The following is an 18296-nucleotide window of genomic DNA, read 5'->3' on the forward strand; positions in this document are numbered from 1 at the left end:
CGCTGCACACAAGGAGCTCCAGAAAACTTTTTAATCTGTCACGGCTCCGGGCCAGGACATAAATCAGAAGAGTTATGATTTGAGAACTGCTCTATGCAGATGATGCTGCCTTCATGGTTCACTCCCAGCCAGAGCTGCAAGTATTGTGTGATGCATTTGCATCTGCCTGCACTGAATTTGGTCGGAAAATGAGCCTGGGCAAGACGGGCATCTTTAGCCAACAAACCCACGACACTCCATCAGTTACGATCAATGGGTCAGTGCTCGCCAACATAGACAAATTCTGCTACTGAGGCTTCACTGTGACAACAACGAACTCACTTGATGCAGAACTGGACACAAGCCTGGGAAAAGCATCCACTGTCTCCGTGCCCATGTGTGGGAAAACTGCCACCTCTCCACCAAGTTGAAAATCCGAGTCTACGAGGCCTGCGTGCTGAGTATGCTTCTCTACAGCCTTGAACCCTGGGTCACATACATAAAGCATGAACACTGCCTAACGCATTCCATTTCTGCTGCCTCAGATCCATCCTAGGCTACTCATGGCACGACAGAGTCACAAACGTCCAAGTCCTGGAGAAGACTGGAGGTACGGACCTCTACTCAATCATTCGCGCTCACTGCCTGCGGTGGGCTAGCCACATTGTCTGTATGCAGGATGGCCGATTGCCCAAAGATGTCCTCTACGGTGGGCTACCAGATGCTCCCCGCAATGTTGGCCGCCCACGTTTTCACTACAAAGACGTAATCAAGTGCAATCTCCAGTCATTCCATGTCAACCATACTGACTGGGGGGACCTCACCAAAAAAATCGCACTGCATGGCGTCTGCGATTCGCAGTGGAACATCACAATGTGCCAACGACTATAAAAAGTTCCGTGAGGGCAGAAGAGCGACAAGACACTGTGTTCATGTTCACTTGCGAAGGGATGGGCCACGATGTTGTCAATGAATTAAACAGGAGACTGTGCAGCCGCAGAGGCTGAGGGAGCATAGGAGGAGAATTCACAGACCGTGGCTCTGAACAGAGGTTGTTTTGATTCCCTTTCTACTCCAATAGCTCAGTGCTTAGAGCACTGGCCTTGTCAACCATTCCTTGCTGGGGCCTCATTTCTGCAAGGGGAGCTGGACAAAGTGGTGACTCTCCGTCTGCCTAAAATAAAAGGAGTCTTGAACCTTGAACCTCAGTCAGAAGTGAGGAGCTGTTTGGAAAGGCTGGGTGCTGAAGCCTATCAGCTCCTCTCTGAGCGGTGAAATGGATCGGTTCCAATTTGCAATCGTAGCAGTAGGTCTATGGTGGATGCCATCTCACTGGCACTACACAAACCCCTGGAACTCCTGGACAGCAAAGATGCATACTTCAGGATGCTTTTTATCGACAACAGTTTGCCATTTAACACCATCATTCCCTCAAAATTGATCATCAAACTCCAAGACCTTGGGACTCAACACCCCACTGTGTAATTGGATGCTGAATTTCCCTCTCCTCCTGTCCACAATCAGTGAGGATCAGTAAGAACATCTCCTCTACAATCTCCACCAGTACCAGAGGGCTGTGTTCTTAGTCCCTGCTTTCTCTCTATAAACTTATGACTGCGTGGCTCAGTACAACAAAGCCAATGCAACTGATGCTACCATGGTAGTGGATTGTATATAATGGGGCGATGAGACAGCATACAGAAGAGAGAATGAAAACTTGGCTGAATGGTGCATGAACAACCAACTCCCACTCAATGCCACCAAAACCAAGGAGCTGATTGTGGATGTCAGGAAGGGAAATCCAGAGTTGTATGGTTCAGTGATCATCAGGGGATTAGTGGTGAAGAGGGTGAGCAAATTTCAGATCTTGAAAGTCATTATCTTGGACCCAACCACAAATGGCGTTGTGAAAAAAAGACGTCGACACCTGTACTTCCTCAGGGATTTGCGGAGCTTTGGTACGACATCGGAAACCCTGGCAAGTTTCTATGGAGGTGTGGTAGAAAGTGTGCTGATCGGCTCCATCCCAGTTGGGTATAGGCACATCAATACCCTTGACTGAAAAGCCCTCTGAAAGGAAGTGGACACAGCCCAAGACATCACAGGCAAAACCCTCCTCACCAACGAAAACATCTGGAAATCTGCCATCGGAAGGCAGCATCAATCTTCAAGAATCCACACCACGCAGCACACACTCAGGAAAGAGATATCGGTGCCACAAGACCCGCACCATAAGGTTCAGGAACAGCTGCTACCATCAGACTCCTCAACAACAAACTCAGTTCAGGGACTTATGTAAGGAGGGTACTTTTACACTTTATTGATGTTTTTCTCTCTGTATCGTACAGTCGGTTTGTTTAAATTTCTTTATTTGTTTACATCTCAGTGTTGAGTCAGCTTTATATGGCATTGCCAAGAAGGGTTAATTCTGCATGGCCCACAGCAAAAATAATTTCAGGGATGGATGTGACGTCATGTATGAACTCTGACAAAAAATCTGAAATCCGAAATTGGAAATGTCAGATGTTTTACACGTCTGGACATGGCAAAAGAAACCTTTTCAATGCACTGTTGCCAAAAGTGACTTTAGTTAGGGAATATTCTGGGATTTGGAGCTTTCATAATGTGACAAAGACAAGGCCATTTCCTAACCCCTGTTGATCTAACTAATGTGAATTAAACATCTGCGATCCTAGCTCCATGAAACAAGCCTTTGATAAGTTGGGTCACTCTTATGGTGCCATGTTCTCCCAGAGTAAATCATCTCTGATACCAAACTTTTTTTCCCCTCCCAGAGCAGTTTAATGATTTTGGGAGATGTAATGGTGTCAAATAAACATTCCATCATCTGGAATCCAATGAAGTGGTTCAACCACATCGGAAACGACCACAGCAAGAGTGAGTTGAGGAGGGGAGTGAATTTGTCCAATTTGCAATAACATTCACCACGTGTCATTTTTCTTACAGACAGGCCAGAATGGGGTGTTTTTGGGGGGCACGGCGGGTCTTATCACAGTCCCTCATAGAGGAGGGTATCAATCACTTCCCCGATCTCCTTATAGCCCCCTGGCACCCGATCCAGGTGGGTGCAGACTACCTGGGAGGGAGGGGCAATGACAAGAGGAGTCCACCTGGCTGCCCCGACAACAATGGTTGGCGGGAGACCCTCAAATATAAACTGCCCCTTGAGTACATTCATTCCGAGAATGTGGGGGGGTTGGGGTCTCATTGTGACATCATAGCGAGAGAGTAAATATTGGGAGATTGCCATGGTTTCACTTGTCTTTCTGTATTATTGTGTAACAATAAACCCATTGATGACATCACACAGCCAGCAAACCCAGTTGCTGAGACTGCAGTCGTGTCCATTGTGAGGGTTGAACGTGGTGCGAGCGCGTGGCACAGTCTTTGCCGAATACCAGGGCTTTTTGGCCAAGTGAGGCTCACGGTGGTGACGTATTTGAATTACTACATCACACGTCACTGGAAACACCTCGCGTGTGACTTGCAGGAGAATGGGCAATGCCTTGTGCTGTCTACGAGTGGCACGAGTGGCTGGGGAAGAGGAGCAGAGTAGGAGATCCCTCACTCCTCGGAAAAGAATGACGTGCAACTGCTGCAAGAAGATCAGAGGCAGGTGGTTTCATTCCCGAGTTGCTGCGGAGGAATCGTCAGACTTCAATGTCGACCGCAGGGAAGAAAACACGCAGCAGGTACTCTCGGTCACGTGTGAAACCTTCTATGAGGCAATGTCGAAATGAACATAAGTTGTACTGTGTGCACAAGGTTCATTACTCACGTAAACATCAGACACTCATCCTATAAGGAGAGTTTGGTGTTTCGCAGCTAATTACCTCCAATTCAGTGTTGGTAAATCAGTTATGCTTTGTCTTATCTTTTTCCAAAGCATCTACAGATTGGGTGCTTCATTTATTCTGAAACTTAAACAAGGTCATCAACAAGTGAATCCTACTTGGAATTTATACATTCCTACTTAATAAATGGGTCCAGATAGTCTTATTTTTGTAAATTAAAATGAAAAACATTCTCTTTCCTTTCACAGCACAAAGGATCCCCAAGGTTTAAAGTGTAAATGATAAAACTGGAATTACTGGATATTTCAATAAGAACAGAAAAGGCTGGAAACTCCCAGCAAGTCAGGAGGTGACCAACCTGCTGACTATTTCCAACATTTTCTGTTGTTACATTTGAAGTATAATTATTTTTAATATTTCTTCTGGGAACAATTGGCTGTCAAAGGCAGGAATTAAATTCTCTTTATTGTTTTGGAGTAGGGAGAGTTTAGTGCTTTTTTTAGGAAGGAATATATGGGTTGGCACAACATCAAGGGCTGAAGGGCCTGTACTATGCTGCAGTGTTCTATGTTCTGTGTTTCTGCCATGGTGATTTAAGAGTAAATATTAACCAAGGACCCCCAGAAGAATGTGCCCTTTCCTTTGGTTTCTGCCCTGGAAGAAAGACTGATGAAAGACTGGAGTCCTGGTTTTCTGGCTGAAATCAAAACAAGAGTGTTCTTCGTAAAGATGCACCAAGAATCTGTGGTTTGCCTTTCATCAAATTCAAGTCAGAAACCTCAGCCTTGAGTGTATAGGTGTAAAATCTGAATGTCTCTGGGGATTGACCCTGTGCCATGTGTTCAGTTGCAATGCCTTCAGCAACCCTTGAACCAATGTTCATTGGGCCAATCCTGAAAGGTGTTTTGCCTTGCTTTTTCCAGATACTTTTGTTCTGTTCACTGCCATGGTTCACATGATGAAGATAATGCTTTGCAGTGGATTTGAAAATAGTCATTAAGTTTTAACTGTGACTTTTACCTGCAAGACCACATGCTTGTTCTTGGTAAAATGTTTTTATTGAGTTTAACATATAAGCATACATACAGAAATCTGAAAACCACGTGACAATTCATTCCATTACGAGTAAGGACACGCGAAGAAAACAAAGTTAATGAAACTACATTCAGGATGACTTGTTAACCTCCAAAACAATTACACTCCAACTCCAATCATCCAAAATCAGATTCGCTGAAATCCTCATTTATCCAAAAGTTTACAAAAATTCAAATAAATGAAGATATCCAAAACAAATCAGGAATCTGCATTTATCTGAAATATTTTTCAGAGACAAACTAACCTCTCAGGTTGAAAAAAAAATTATTGCACGTGAAATTAGAACATCGATTGTTCTCGTTTCAGGTAACTCCCTCCCCTCTCTTTTTCTATTCCTTCTTTACCTTCCCCTATTGACTTTTCTCTCCAACTCTCCCATCAAACTGCACACCACTCACTCCCAGCAAGTGGTTGGAAGAATCCCTTGTCCTGCCGTCATCCAGGAGAGCGGCCTCGGCAGCAGCCGGTTGGTCACAGCCCTTTCAGATAATCGGAGTTGTAATGTAATAAGAAATAATCTATATGGTGAACCCATTTATTGAAATAAATTGTACAAAACAAAAGAATAAAAAGAAAAAGAAAACAACTTGAAAAATTAAATCTAAAAAATACATCTAATCTAATGCCTCTCTCTAATCAAGGTTACCTTGCAGACAGAGTAAAATGGGGATTTTTGTTTAAGGTATTGGAAAAATTTAAATTTGGGCCACTCTTTATTGGTTGGGTGAAGGCCTTATATAAAAATCCATTGGCTAGAGTGGTGACAAATGGACAAGTATCTTCTTCCTTTATATTATCTAGATCAACTTGACAGGGTGTCCTTTGTCACCGGCTTTATTTGCTTTGGTTATTGAACCGTTAGCGCGAATGATTAGACAAGATGGTGATATTAAAGATATTAAGGCAAATGAGGAAGAGTATAAAATGAATTTATTTGCCGATGATGCTTTGATATATTTAACAAATCCTACGCAGTCGTTAGGAAGGTTACATGCAAGGTTGGAACAGTGTGGTGCATTATCAGGATATAAGGTTAATTGGGATAAGAGTGAAATGATGCCTTTGACAAGAATGGATTATGCAAACTGCAGATATTGTTACATTTAAGCGGTTGGATAAAATTAAGTATTTTGGGATAAATGTAGATGATAATTATAATCATTTATATGAGTTGAATTATAGACTATTATAGCATAAAATTAAATTAGATTTAAATAGGTGGAAAGATTTACTGATAACTTTAATAGGGCGATGTGGCGGCGCAGTCTCCCATGGTGTATAACGCCACATGGCGGAGCAGCCATGGGAAGATGGCGCTGTCAAGGTTTTCTCCCTGCCTCAATTCACCTGCTCAGCACACGCCTGGGGCAGCGATTCTGATATCACAATGCACGAGGTGACTGAGCTTAGGCTGCCCTTAAGAGGGCGCGGGCTGAATTTGAATAAAAACATCATTAATGGCTTTCAATGTGGTGGCTGAGTCTTTCTTGGTTGTGTCCAGCACGACAGTGTTTTAAAATGAATTTTTTCCCCCCGTATTCAGTATTTTTGTCAATCAATTACATGTGGGATTCCTAAAAGGTTTTAAGGATTTCCATGTGCTGGGAAGATCTTTATTATGAAAAGGTAAATTGGCAAGAGTATCTATACAAAAATTGACTTGGAGTTTTATAATTACCACATTTTCAGGATTATTATGAAGCGGCACAATTCAAGTTTATTAATAGAATGGTTGGATCACAACAATCTTTACGTTGGGCTAAAATCCAAATGGCTCAGCTTCATGAACAAAGAATGCAACAGTTTATTTATAAATGGAATGCTCAACTTTTCCAAAATTATCCTTTACCGGTGTTAAAACATTTCATGGAAATATGGTATCGGACCAACGTTGCTATTGGTGCTGAGGGCAAAATTTCGGCTAAAACCCTTTGTATTAAAATAAGCTTTGTATAAAAATAAATCACATATTCCTGAATATTTGGGAAAAGAAAGGTATTATCTTGGCCGAAGATTGTTATGAAGCTGGAAATTTTGTTTCATATCAGTGATAGAATGAAAAAATGGATCAGGTCCATGCTTAGTAACTTTGTTACTAGATAATTTTGGACACAGTTTGAGATTACCTCGAAGGAAGAGATTTGAATGTTCAATTATTGAAGGAGGGGAAAGGGGATTGATTACACAAATGTATGCTTTATTACAAAATAAGATGCCTAAGTCGGATATTTATAAAGTGAGAAGTAAAAGGAAGAAGGATCTGTCGGTTTTAATTTCTCAGGATGATTGGATGACATTATGTGAGGACAGTGTGACTAAGCCAGTAAACGTAAGATAAAGATTCGTTCATTATAATTTTATTCATCAACTTTACTTAACACCTGAGAAGTTGAAGAGGTATAGATTTATCTCTTTGGATATGTGTTTTCAATGTGGGGAATAGATAGGGTCTTTTTTACATTCAGTATGGTTAGGTGATCAGGTGAAACCCTTTCTGAATGGAATTATGGAATTTTTATTGGGACATATGAAGTAAAATGGAGTTTGGAAATGAAATTGGATACATTTCAAATTGCATTTATTCAGTTGGAATAGGCAGTAGCGAGAAAATGTAAAGCTATAACCTGGAAAGATTAAATTGAATTAAGTATTCAGAGATGGCACATGGACTTGCAATCATGTATTCCATTGGAAAAGATAACTTACAATTTACGCCATGCGTCTACCATTTTTGTTAATGTGCGGGTCCCTCTGTGAAATGTATGGGTCTAAATATGTCATGGTTGATTGGTGACATCAAACCCGACTATGATGGTTTGTTTCTTTAGTTTGAGGTTGTAGAGGATGGGAGGGAGCTAAGAGAGGGGGTGGGAGGGGGGTATATATGGGGGAAATTTTTGTATGTTAATATGATGTATTTTATTGTGGATTTTGAATTTGATTTTAAATAAAGTATACAAAAAGAAGGTTACTTTGTAGACCACATGCTAATAGTTCCTTTCATTGTTGTTCAATAACATCTGATCCTTTCCTGCTTCTAAACTGTATTTCTGTGAAATCTCCACACAGCGGCTTCTCTGTGCATTTCCGGCACTACCTGATCCAATGCACTAATTGATAAGGTGGTGTCTGCAACCTATCTTAAGGAAGGCTGAGACGACCACAGATCGCTAGTGATTGTTGTTTACTTTCAAGCAAAGTTGGCTCGGCCAAGGGTTCTTCTCAGATCTCTGAATGTGCAGTGTGACAAGAGTTTTAGAGGTAGCTTGGAATGAATTACTCGAGCAGCTTCCACACACACACATTTGAAAAGCCAGAATTTTAGCAGGATTATTGCATCCTGCTTTTTGCAAAGGAGCAACAAAGTATCCACATACAGCTTGCCTAGGAGAGCATGTGGCGTTAGCAGGCAGAGTTAGAACAGCTTTGCTCTCAGAGAGGGAGGGAGTGAGAGAGAAGGAGTCAGAGAAATCTGTTCCAGAGGGACAAGCTGCCAAACTTTGGAAGGCTGCCTGGTCAAAGGAGAAGACTGATGGTCTGAAAGATGACCTGAAAGAAAAAGATCATCCGGAGAACCCTGAAGGGGGAAAGTTCTGTCAGAAAGACTAATTAAGAAGTAATCAGTTGCAGATGCTCTGGAAATGGAATCTCTCTCTCTGAAAACCAGCAAGAGCCCTTCTGAGTGGTAACCATTTGTCTGTTAAACACCAAAGCTTGGTGAACTTTGTTAATGCTAATGTATGAGCACTGTTGCAAGAATTGCCTGCAACCAGGACTGTGATCCAAAGAACTTTTCTAATCTTCAATACACATTACACTCACCTGCACTTAGTATTTGAGGGCGGATTAATTGGGTTAGGTAGGTTAAGTAATAAGTTAAAGTTCAATTCTGTTTTCATGTTCAAATAAAATTCTAAACTACTTTTGTTTAAATAACCCTGTGTTGTCGTGCATATCTATTGCTACTGGTTTTTGGGGTCATCTGGACTCCGTAACATTTTATGGGGGCTCATCCTTTAGGATTTGAACATTGCAGTTTCATGATTTATTAGTTGATTGGGATGTTTTTGCAGGCTATTTTTACAAGCTAACAGAAAGCTTGTGTCTGGAAAAACTGCAGCAATGGATGTTGATACATTTTTGTTACAACCATCACCTGCAGAACTGCAGAAGGTGAGAAAATAGGAAGTGATGGCTATTTCTGAGGCATTGAAAATTGTTGAAGTTAAACATTGGATGAGAAAAGTACAAACGTAGAGGATTATAATAGTGAAATATTACATGTGAAGGAAAATTTGTTGAGGAAGACTCACAAAAGGACATTCCAGAATAATAGGCATTTTCAGAGAGCTCATGTGGACCAGATTAATAAACCTGTTCATAAGGTTAGGATGGAGCAGGATAGTAGGGCTGAAATAAAGTCTGGAGAAAATGTTCAGTAAAAAGATGAAGGAAAGGTAGGAAAGGACAGAACTTCTGTATTTATATGCCATTTGTGTAAGAAAGCTGGTCGTGTGACTGTCTAGTCTTGAAACAGAAAAGGTAAAAACAGGTTTAACCAGAACCATGTATACAGAAACAGTGGAATTTAAGGAGAGCAGAGGTGCATAACCTGATCAGTAGGTCATGGATGTTTTCAAGCCTTTTGTGTCAGAGGGCTTTGTCTCAATAAAGGAGGGAGAACCACAGGTTCCAGTTAACATTCTTAGAGATACTGAGGCTGCTCAGTCATTGTTGTTAGAAACCGTTTTAACTGTGGATCAAAGGACAGACACAGAGGAGACAACTTTGATTAAAGGTGTTGGAGATGAGGTAGGGTCAATATTGCTTCACAAGGTTGTGCTAAATTCAGAATTAGTCAAAGGAACTGTTGTAGTAGGAGTTACCCATGCAAGGTGTCTCGTTTTTGCTGGGGAATGATTTGTCAGAGAATAAAGTTGGGTCAGTTTTAAGATTGACAAATTGGCCTAGTAAGGATGTGGTTAGAGAGGATGGTGAGATATATCCTGCATGTGCGGTAACTAGGTCTGTGACTAAGAAAATGATGACAGCTGAAGATGATCCAGTTGGGGAAGTCACGTGATGGAGTAGTGGCCGGTCAGGGAATTCCAGCCCTCTCCGGAAAAGTTAAAAAAAAACGCACAAAACACAAAGGTACAAGATTAAAATTTAAAACAAAGTAAAAATAAAGGTGAGAAGAAAATGGCAGCGAAGAGAGAAATGTCGAAAACAACGGGAAGAAGAGAAGAAGAAAGAACGTCGGAAGAAGAAGGTGAAGGCCTTACCTGTCCGAGGAAGAACGAGAAATAATCGTAGAAATGGAAGTAGAGGACAAAAGAGAAATTAGAAGAATCTAATAAAAAAGTTAAAGAGGCACATGAGCTGTAAGCTCAGAAGACAGATATAATGGAAAACTACATTAGAAGAAATAATATAAAGATAGTGGGCCTTAAGGAAGATGAAGAAGGCAAGAATATGAGAGAATTTATAAAAGATTGGATCCCCAGGGTCCTAGGAAGACCAGAATTACAGGAAGAAATGGAAATAGAGAGGGCACATAGAACATTAGCCCCGAAACCACAACCGCAGCAAAAACCAAGATCCATTTTAGTAAAATTTTTAAGATATACAACAAGAGAAAATATAGTGGAGAAAGCAATGAAGAAAATAAGAGAAGACAAAAAGCCACTGGAATACAAAGGTCAAAAATTTTTTTTTCTATCCAGACATAAGTTTTGATCTCCTGAAGAAGAGGAAGGAGTTCAATACAGCAAAAACGATCTTATGGAAAAAAGGATATAAATTTATGTTAAAGTACCCAGCGGTACTTAAAATAGTTATTCCAGGGCAACAAAACAGACTATTCTCGGATCCAGAGGAAGCACGAAAATTTGCAGAACAACTACAAAACAAGCAGAGAGATGAAGACATGTAATGAGAGTAAAAATGACCACGAACTATATGTATGTGTGTATATGGGTATATGTATATATATATTATATAGATATATATATATAATATATATTAATATATATATATATATATATATATATATGTAGATGTGTATGTATGTGTGTGTATACATGAATGTATACGTATTTAGAGGAAAATATATAGGGTATAGATAAGAATTAATAAGGGAATGAAAGGGAATAGAGGGAATAAGGAGGGAATTAAAAGAGTGACCTTTGTTACATATGAAAATTGAAATCTTTTCCGGTGGGGGGCTGGGTGGGGATGAGTTATGGTCACTGCAAAATCAGTTGACAATGGCGAGTGAATTCGCAAATCCAAATGGAGAGGGGAGATGTGTTTGCCCAACAAGAGATAAAGGGCAACTCAGGAGGGGGAGGGGAGAATAGGGTTAAAGAAGTTTTAAATAGGAGAATAAGGAAAATTTTTGATGTTTTAGAAATGTTGTCTTATAAAGTGTTCAAAACAAGAAAACAGAAATGGTTAAGAAGGAAAGGTGATGATGGAGAAACGGAAAGGGAAGATAAACAAAGTATGAAATGGCTATGTTGAACTATATGACTTTAAATATTAACGGAATACATAACCAAATCAAAAGGAAGAAACTGCTAAATTTACTGAAAAAAGAAAAAATTGATATAACATTTGTGCAAGAAACACATTTAACTGAATTGGAGCACAAGAAATTAAAGAGAGATTGGGTAGGACATGTAACAGCAGCGTCGTACAATTCAAAAGCAAGAGGAGTAGCTATATTAATCAGTAAAAATGTACCAATTAAAATAGAAGAGGAAATAATAGATCCAGCAGGGAGATATGTAATGATAAAATGTCAGATATATTTGGAGTTTTGGAATCTACTCAATGTATATTCCCCTAACGAAGAAGATCAAAAGTTTATGCAAGATATTTTTTTGAAGATAGCAAATACGCAAGGGAACATATTAATAGGAGGGGATTTCAACCTTAATTTGGATTCAAATATGGATAAAACTGGGAAAAAAATTAACAGAAAGAACAAAGTAACCAAATTTATAATTAAATCGATGCAAGAAATGCAACTTTTGGATATATGGAGGATACAACACCCAAAGGAAAAGGAATATTCATATTATTCGGGTAGACATAAAACATACTCAAGAATAGACCTATTTCTGTTATCAGCTCGTAAGCAAGATAGAGTAAGAAAAACAGAATATAAAGCTAGAATATTATCGGACCATTCACCCTTGATATTGACAAGAGAGTTAGAGGACATCCCTCCAAGAATGTATAGATGGAAATTAAACTCCATGCTACTTAAAAGGCAGGATTTTAGAGAATTCATTGAAAGACAAATTAAAATGTACTTTGAAATAAATACGGAATCAGTGAAAGATAAGTTTATACTATGGGATGCAATGAAAGCGTTCATTAGAGGGCAAATAATAAGTTATGTAACCAAGATGAAGAAGGACTATAATCAGGAAACAGAGCAGTTGGAAAGGGAAATAGTATATATAGAAAAAGAATTAGCAATGAAGGAAGATACAACTAAAAGAAGAGAATTGGCAGATAAAAAAATAAAATATGAAACACTACAAACATATAAGGTGGAGAAGAACATAATGAAGACAAAACAGAAATATTATGAACTAAGGGAAAAAACGCACAAAATCCTAGCATAGCAGCTTAAGACAGAACAAGCTAAGAAAATGGTATTGGCATCAAGGAAAAAAGACAAACAAATCACATATAATCCAACGGAGATCAATGAAAACTTTAGAGAATTCTATGAACAATTATACCAAACTAAAAACGAAGGGAAAGAAGGCAAAATAGATGAATTTTTAACTAAAATTGAACTACCAAAATCACAAATAGAGGAATAAAATAAATTAACAGAACCATTTGAAATAGTAGAAATACAAGAGATAATAAAAAAAAACTACCAAATAATAAAACACCAGGAGAGGATGAATTCCCAATAGAATTCTATAAAACATTTAAAGATTTATTAATTCCTCCCCTCCTGGAAGTAATCAACCAGATTGACAAAACACAAAGCTTACCAGATTCATGTAAAACAGCAATAATTACAGTAATACCAAAGGCAGGGAAAGATCCACTCGCACCAGCATCATATCGACCAATATCATTACTTAACACAGATTATAAGATAATAGCTAAACTATTAGCAAACAGATTAGCAGAATATGTACCTAAAATGGTAAATCTAGACCAAACTGGATTTATTAAAAAAAGACGCACAACAGACAATATTTGTAAATTTATTAACTTAATTCATGCAGTAGAAGGGAGTAAAGCGCCAACAGTAGCAGTTGCTTTAGACGCAGAGAAGGCCTTTGAAATGAAAGGGGAGGGATTAGACGAAGGGGCCCGAGAAATGAAGGCAGTGTTAGGGAGACATGAGCAGGGAAATGATGAAGCGGAATTCCATTGATGCCCGTGTGTGTGTATAGAAGGCTGGTCTTTAGTACCATCCTTTTCGTAATGATCGAAGACTGGGCAAGACCACGTGTTGCCCATGTGCATATTCCGATGAAATGGTGTGGAATGGCCCCTGTTTATAAACAGGCATCTTCCACTCAAGTGGTTTCACATCCTCCTCAATCCCAAGGGTTTGCAAATAGATGAGGGAATATGGAATTGCTGCCAGGAAAGTACAACACGTCTTCAAACTAACAGGATTTTGCAATTTGTAGGAAACAACAGAAGATCACCTACAAAAACATAAGAAGACAGTAGGTGATCTTCTGAAATGGTTGGCAGTCGAGGGTCACTATGGAGTTCATATCACCGAAGACGAATTCTACGCATTAGGTGATGGTTTCCAGATGGAGGAAGAGGACGATGCGATGGGGTCATTTGCTGAGATGGGCGAAAGACTGAATGACCACCAGCAAGGCCTGAAGGTATGAACACTTCCAGGTGTTTTGGATAAGTGTATATTCGAACAATTGTAAAAATATTTTGGATTGGACTTTTCATCAGAACCTCTGATCAGTACAGATTTGATGAAAGGCGACTGACTAAATTTCACTTAAATAATGACTAACACAATTTCTAAATAATGTTGAATTGAATTTTGACGATCTTCTCCCAATCCTATTCAAAGATCTAGCAGATCCTCTTTCTAACTCAGTCCTACTTTCTGTTCTTTGCTCTGGCCCAGTCATGCAAGTGATGAGAGATGACGGGAATATGATTAACTCACTAGTGAAGGGGCAGTGATTGACGATGGTCACAGAGGCCCTTCACTAACAATCTCACCATGGCAGCTTCTTAACAAAAACTCTTCACCTCAGTAATGCAGTTTTCTCATATAATGTGGATATTGATGTTGTAAAGGGAAGAACCTCCTCCCCTATTTTGATAACTCCAGCACCCACTCATGTGATTAACTCTTTATAACCCATTGAATGGGCCATGCAAGCTATTCACAACCAAAAAGGGTTGAGGAAGCATACACCACCGGAATGAATTCTGGCGTAGCAACGTCACTGTTCGTCCACTCAACCAGGCCAGATCCTTGTGAAGATCTAGGGATTGGTTTGGAAAAGAGAGTGAGTAAGGCTACAACCCCTCACTACCACAATTTTCCTGTTGTTGAAGCAACTGTTGGTGACAGCAGGAGCAGAAAGATCCATCCCATGTTTCTCCAGGGGCTCCCTCAATTCTGATGTGTGGTAGCACCATTGTGCTAAATGGGATAGATTCAGAATAAATTGACAGCTGGAATCACAGTGGCCAAAAGGTACGATGGGCCTTTAACATTTGCAGCAGGAAAGTGTTACTTACCATCGTTAGTTCTCCCATTACAACCAAGACAAGTCATCACCATGGTTTAATAGGGAATGCAGATGCACATGAGGTGCCAGACTGATAATCTTACAACATTGGACAGTGGGCAGGCAATGCAGAAAAAAAAATAACATTCCAAAGACAGAATTAACCGCTGATGAAATTTGAGCTCTGTCATCCTTCCGGCTGGATCATGAACAGTAAACAGGAAAAGAGGGACCAAGGGTCTCCTCATTCTCAGTGGAGGTAGTCCTCAGCTTCTGAATAACAAAGTTGGGGTTAAGACACTTTCTAGCATGTTCCATCAGGTTCTTCCGACACCATCACAGAAATCACTTTCACCCCATTTATTTTACTTTGGAACACCAAGTGCAAATAGGACCAGACTCCATCACATTCGAAGTACTGAAGAAGTTCAGTCTAGATTTTTTTGCACCTCTTGTCACAGTTGATGCACTGACATCCTTCTGACAAAGTGGCAAATTCTTCTGGTATCTGGTCCATCTACCAAAAGCAGGACAGAGCCATACTTTAATAATCAGCTGCCCGATGGAAAGTGTGGCCCACACACTGTGACATAAAGTGGCATTGTTCACCAATAACCTGCATAATGGTACTTCATTTGGGTGTTGTCACATGACTCCAGGTCTCCTTCTCACTGTGGTCCTAACATAGACCAGCCATTTTGAGTACTGTAATTACCAAAGCAGATCAGAGGCTACCTGTCAAGCAGTAGGTGGCGAACCTTTGCTCCGCACTTGACTGGATGAGCACAATTCCCAAAGGGCCCAAGGACCCTAACAGCAGAGCAAAGCAGTTGGCTTGATTGGCCCTCCATTCATTCTCTCCACTGAGGTGGTCCTGTATCCTATCAACGGAGTGAACGACATCTACTCGACTCCAAGAATATGTCCAAAGAGGTGCCACCTGACATGGACAGGGACGTGCGGTAGGTCTGTAGGAACATTACTACCTGCTGATTCCCCTCCACACTCCTATCCCTTCTCAGGGGCTAAATTCAGAACTCCCAACCTTAAAACTTTGTAGAAAGAACTTGACAAGTAGCATGACAGCTATTCAAGAAGGTGGTCCATGATGACATTGCCGGCAGTGAGGCAGAACTAATCAGTTTGGGCCCTGGCAGGGACACCTGCATCTTGAAGTACTAATGTGAAAATGATAATTACCCAGAATGTTTTCACTAAAATGGGGATAGATTTTCATGTTTGTCATTCCTTAATATGCAGTGCTCAAGTCAGATTTTCATCGTTAAAAAAGAGCAAAGATCTTTAAACATTTACCAATTGGTGTTATCTTCTTTTCGTAAAGCATTGCTTAACATGTATGCAAATTATTGCCCTGTGTGTGCTTGACAGCCTGGTTTGTTTTGGAATAAGGTGACTTGAATAAAGTCTTGTCAAGTCCAAAGGATGTTGAACAAAATGGTAAAGATAAATACAATAAAGTCACTGTTATGTCTCTGTGTGGGAGGCTTCTTAAATAGCAGAAGTAAAATCTCTTCTGCTATTTGAATCTTGCATCTTCTTAGAGATGCAAGATTCAAATAGCAGAAGAGATTTTACTTATTAATGCCTTCCACCATGCCAGGAAATGTTCATACTCACATAGACATGCACCCCACATTGGTGCACGACATTTACGACAGTGAGACGGGTGTGTTATCTCGTTAGGATCATGTGAACTCTTTTGTAACTTCCTAGGAATACACCCTTCTCACTGTGGTAACCGTCGTGCACTACTGGGGGGCACCTATACATGAGTATGAGTGTGAACAGTTTCCTGAGATGGTAGAAGGCATCAGTAAGTAAACTCCCTTCTGTTATTTGAATCTTGCATCTCTAAGTTATTTAAGAATCCTCCCAGGTAACACGGAGACAGAACATGTTGGCAGTGGTCAAGAATAAAACTATAAAATGGATTGGAAGTGACTGAAATCTGACGGGGAAGAAGAGAAAAAGTACACCTGAAAATGAATGGCTGGTGCAACAGCAGTTCACCCAGTGATGGACGGGAGGCTGAAGATATTGTTGAATCGTTGAAAACGTTTCAGCAGATGTACAATTTAGCAGTGAAAAGCTATTTTAAAAATGCAACAGCGAGGAGAAGGTTAGTGCTATACATGTCTGGATAGGGGAGCCAGGCCGTGACTTATTTAATAGCTGAGAGCTTACGGGGTGGAGAAAAATGATCCAGAGCAGATATTTGCAAAGGTTGTTTCTCACCTTGAACTCAGCTCTAATCCTAGACTTGAATGCAATGAATTTCAAGGTTTTGTGTAAGAGACTGATGAGACTGTTACTAACTTCCTTACTACACCAAAAACTAATGCTGCAAAATGCAGATGGAAGGATATAGAGGAAAGATTAGCTGATCCACTAATATGCCCATCCTGAATGCAAAAGTCTCTTATAGGGAAGGATAGCTTGAAACTGGCCAAAGATATAGAAACAGGCAGAGTCTTCGAATCCACGAGGACACAAATGAAATCCCTATCAATGCAGACCCACCCACAGCAAAGTGAAGGAAGGGTTGATGCTATAAAAAATACAATCAGAAAAGTGCCACCCCCAGGACCTGTAGGAAGGGCAGCAGACAACACCCCTCCGTGACCAAAATGATTGCCCCGCATATGGTTCTGAATGTGGAGCCTACGGCATAGCAAACCACTGGGCGAAGATGTGCAAGTCTGGGGTGAAGGAAACAGTGATACCAGTGAAGAAAAAAAGACAAGAAGATCCACCATCTCTTGAAACTGTTCACACACTCATATACATAGACATCCACCCCACAGTGGTGCACGACATTTACTACAGTGAGAAGGGTGTATTCTTACACAGTTACAAATTAGTTCACATTCTCCTGACTAGATCACAGTCAACTCTAGTTAGATTTCACGTGTTCTCTTTTAAATCATGAAAGAATATTAAATCCCTGAATGGAAAGGTAAGGATGAGATCATTCAAATGACAAAAGTTTAATGTGCTTAAGTTTAAAGTAAGTCTGTTTGACGGGGAAGGGACTGTGTACAAATACTGAAGGAGAGGATTTATTTTCTTGTCAGTCAAATTAAATATGGAATATATTCTATTCCATCTCAGCAGGATTCATCCTTTGACACAAGCAAAGAATTGTAGATCACGGTAGTTGATTAAACCTCCGAAAGGATAAAACCGTTTAGGTTTCTTGACTTGAAATACGTTTCCTATGTGTATTTAAGGGTGTTTTGGTACCCTGATTTTTAATAAATTGGGAAACCTGAATATTTTATTTCAATTGCAAATGCAATAAATAGAAACCTTACCTCCCCCAAGACAACTTGGAGCAATAAAAATGAACCTAGGATTGTTTCTTTTCTAGGAACATCACCAAAAGTTGTCCCGGAAAGAGCAAGAGTTGGTTTTGGCCACAGAGGCAGCTCAGACTTTCCTGGAACAAAATGTCCAGGACCCTTTGCGAGACGAGGAAGTTGCACTGCAGGAGATCTTGAATGTCTTGATGGAGGAGTACGAATCCGCTTTATCAAGTGCAGATTCTCAATTAAACGTGATTGAGGATCTGCATCTAGAATTGCAGAAGTTCCGAAAAGGTGAGAGAAAGTTTTCATTTATT

At 40.1% G+C, this 18296-nt stretch overlaps 1 protein-coding gene across 4 annotated transcripts in view; it reads left to right on the forward strand.

Moving 5' to 3' along the window:
• Positions 1 to 3333: 3333 nt before the first annotated feature.
• The window catches only part of LOC138750293 (microtubule-actin cross-linking factor 1-like), a 36442-nt gene continuing 21479 nt past the window's right edge, over positions 3334 to 18296 (forward strand). For 2 of the 4 annotated variants that reach the window (XM_069912392.1, XM_069912394.1), the window contains exons 1-3: positions 3334 to 3692; positions 13568 to 13777; positions 18045 to 18273. In XM_069912392.1, the coding sequence (XP_069768493.1) occupies positions 3495 to 3692; positions 13568 to 13777; positions 18045 to 18273 (637 nt within the window). In that variant the 5' untranslated portion in view covers positions 3334 to 3494. Of the gene's footprint in view, positions 3693 to 6951; positions 7219 to 8517; positions 8575 to 13567; positions 13778 to 18044; positions 18274 to 18296 lie in introns of those variants that run through there. The other 2 variants (XM_069912393.1, XM_069912395.1) reach the window with 2 other exon arrangements.

The sequence above is a fragment of the Narcine bancroftii genome, unplaced genomic scaffold (assembly GCF_036971445.1).
Source record: "Narcine bancroftii isolate sNarBan1 unplaced genomic scaffold, sNarBan1.hap1 Scaffold_113, whole genome shotgun sequence".
NCBI lineage: Eukaryota > Metazoa > Chordata > Chondrichthyes > Torpediniformes > Narcinidae > Narcine > Narcine bancroftii.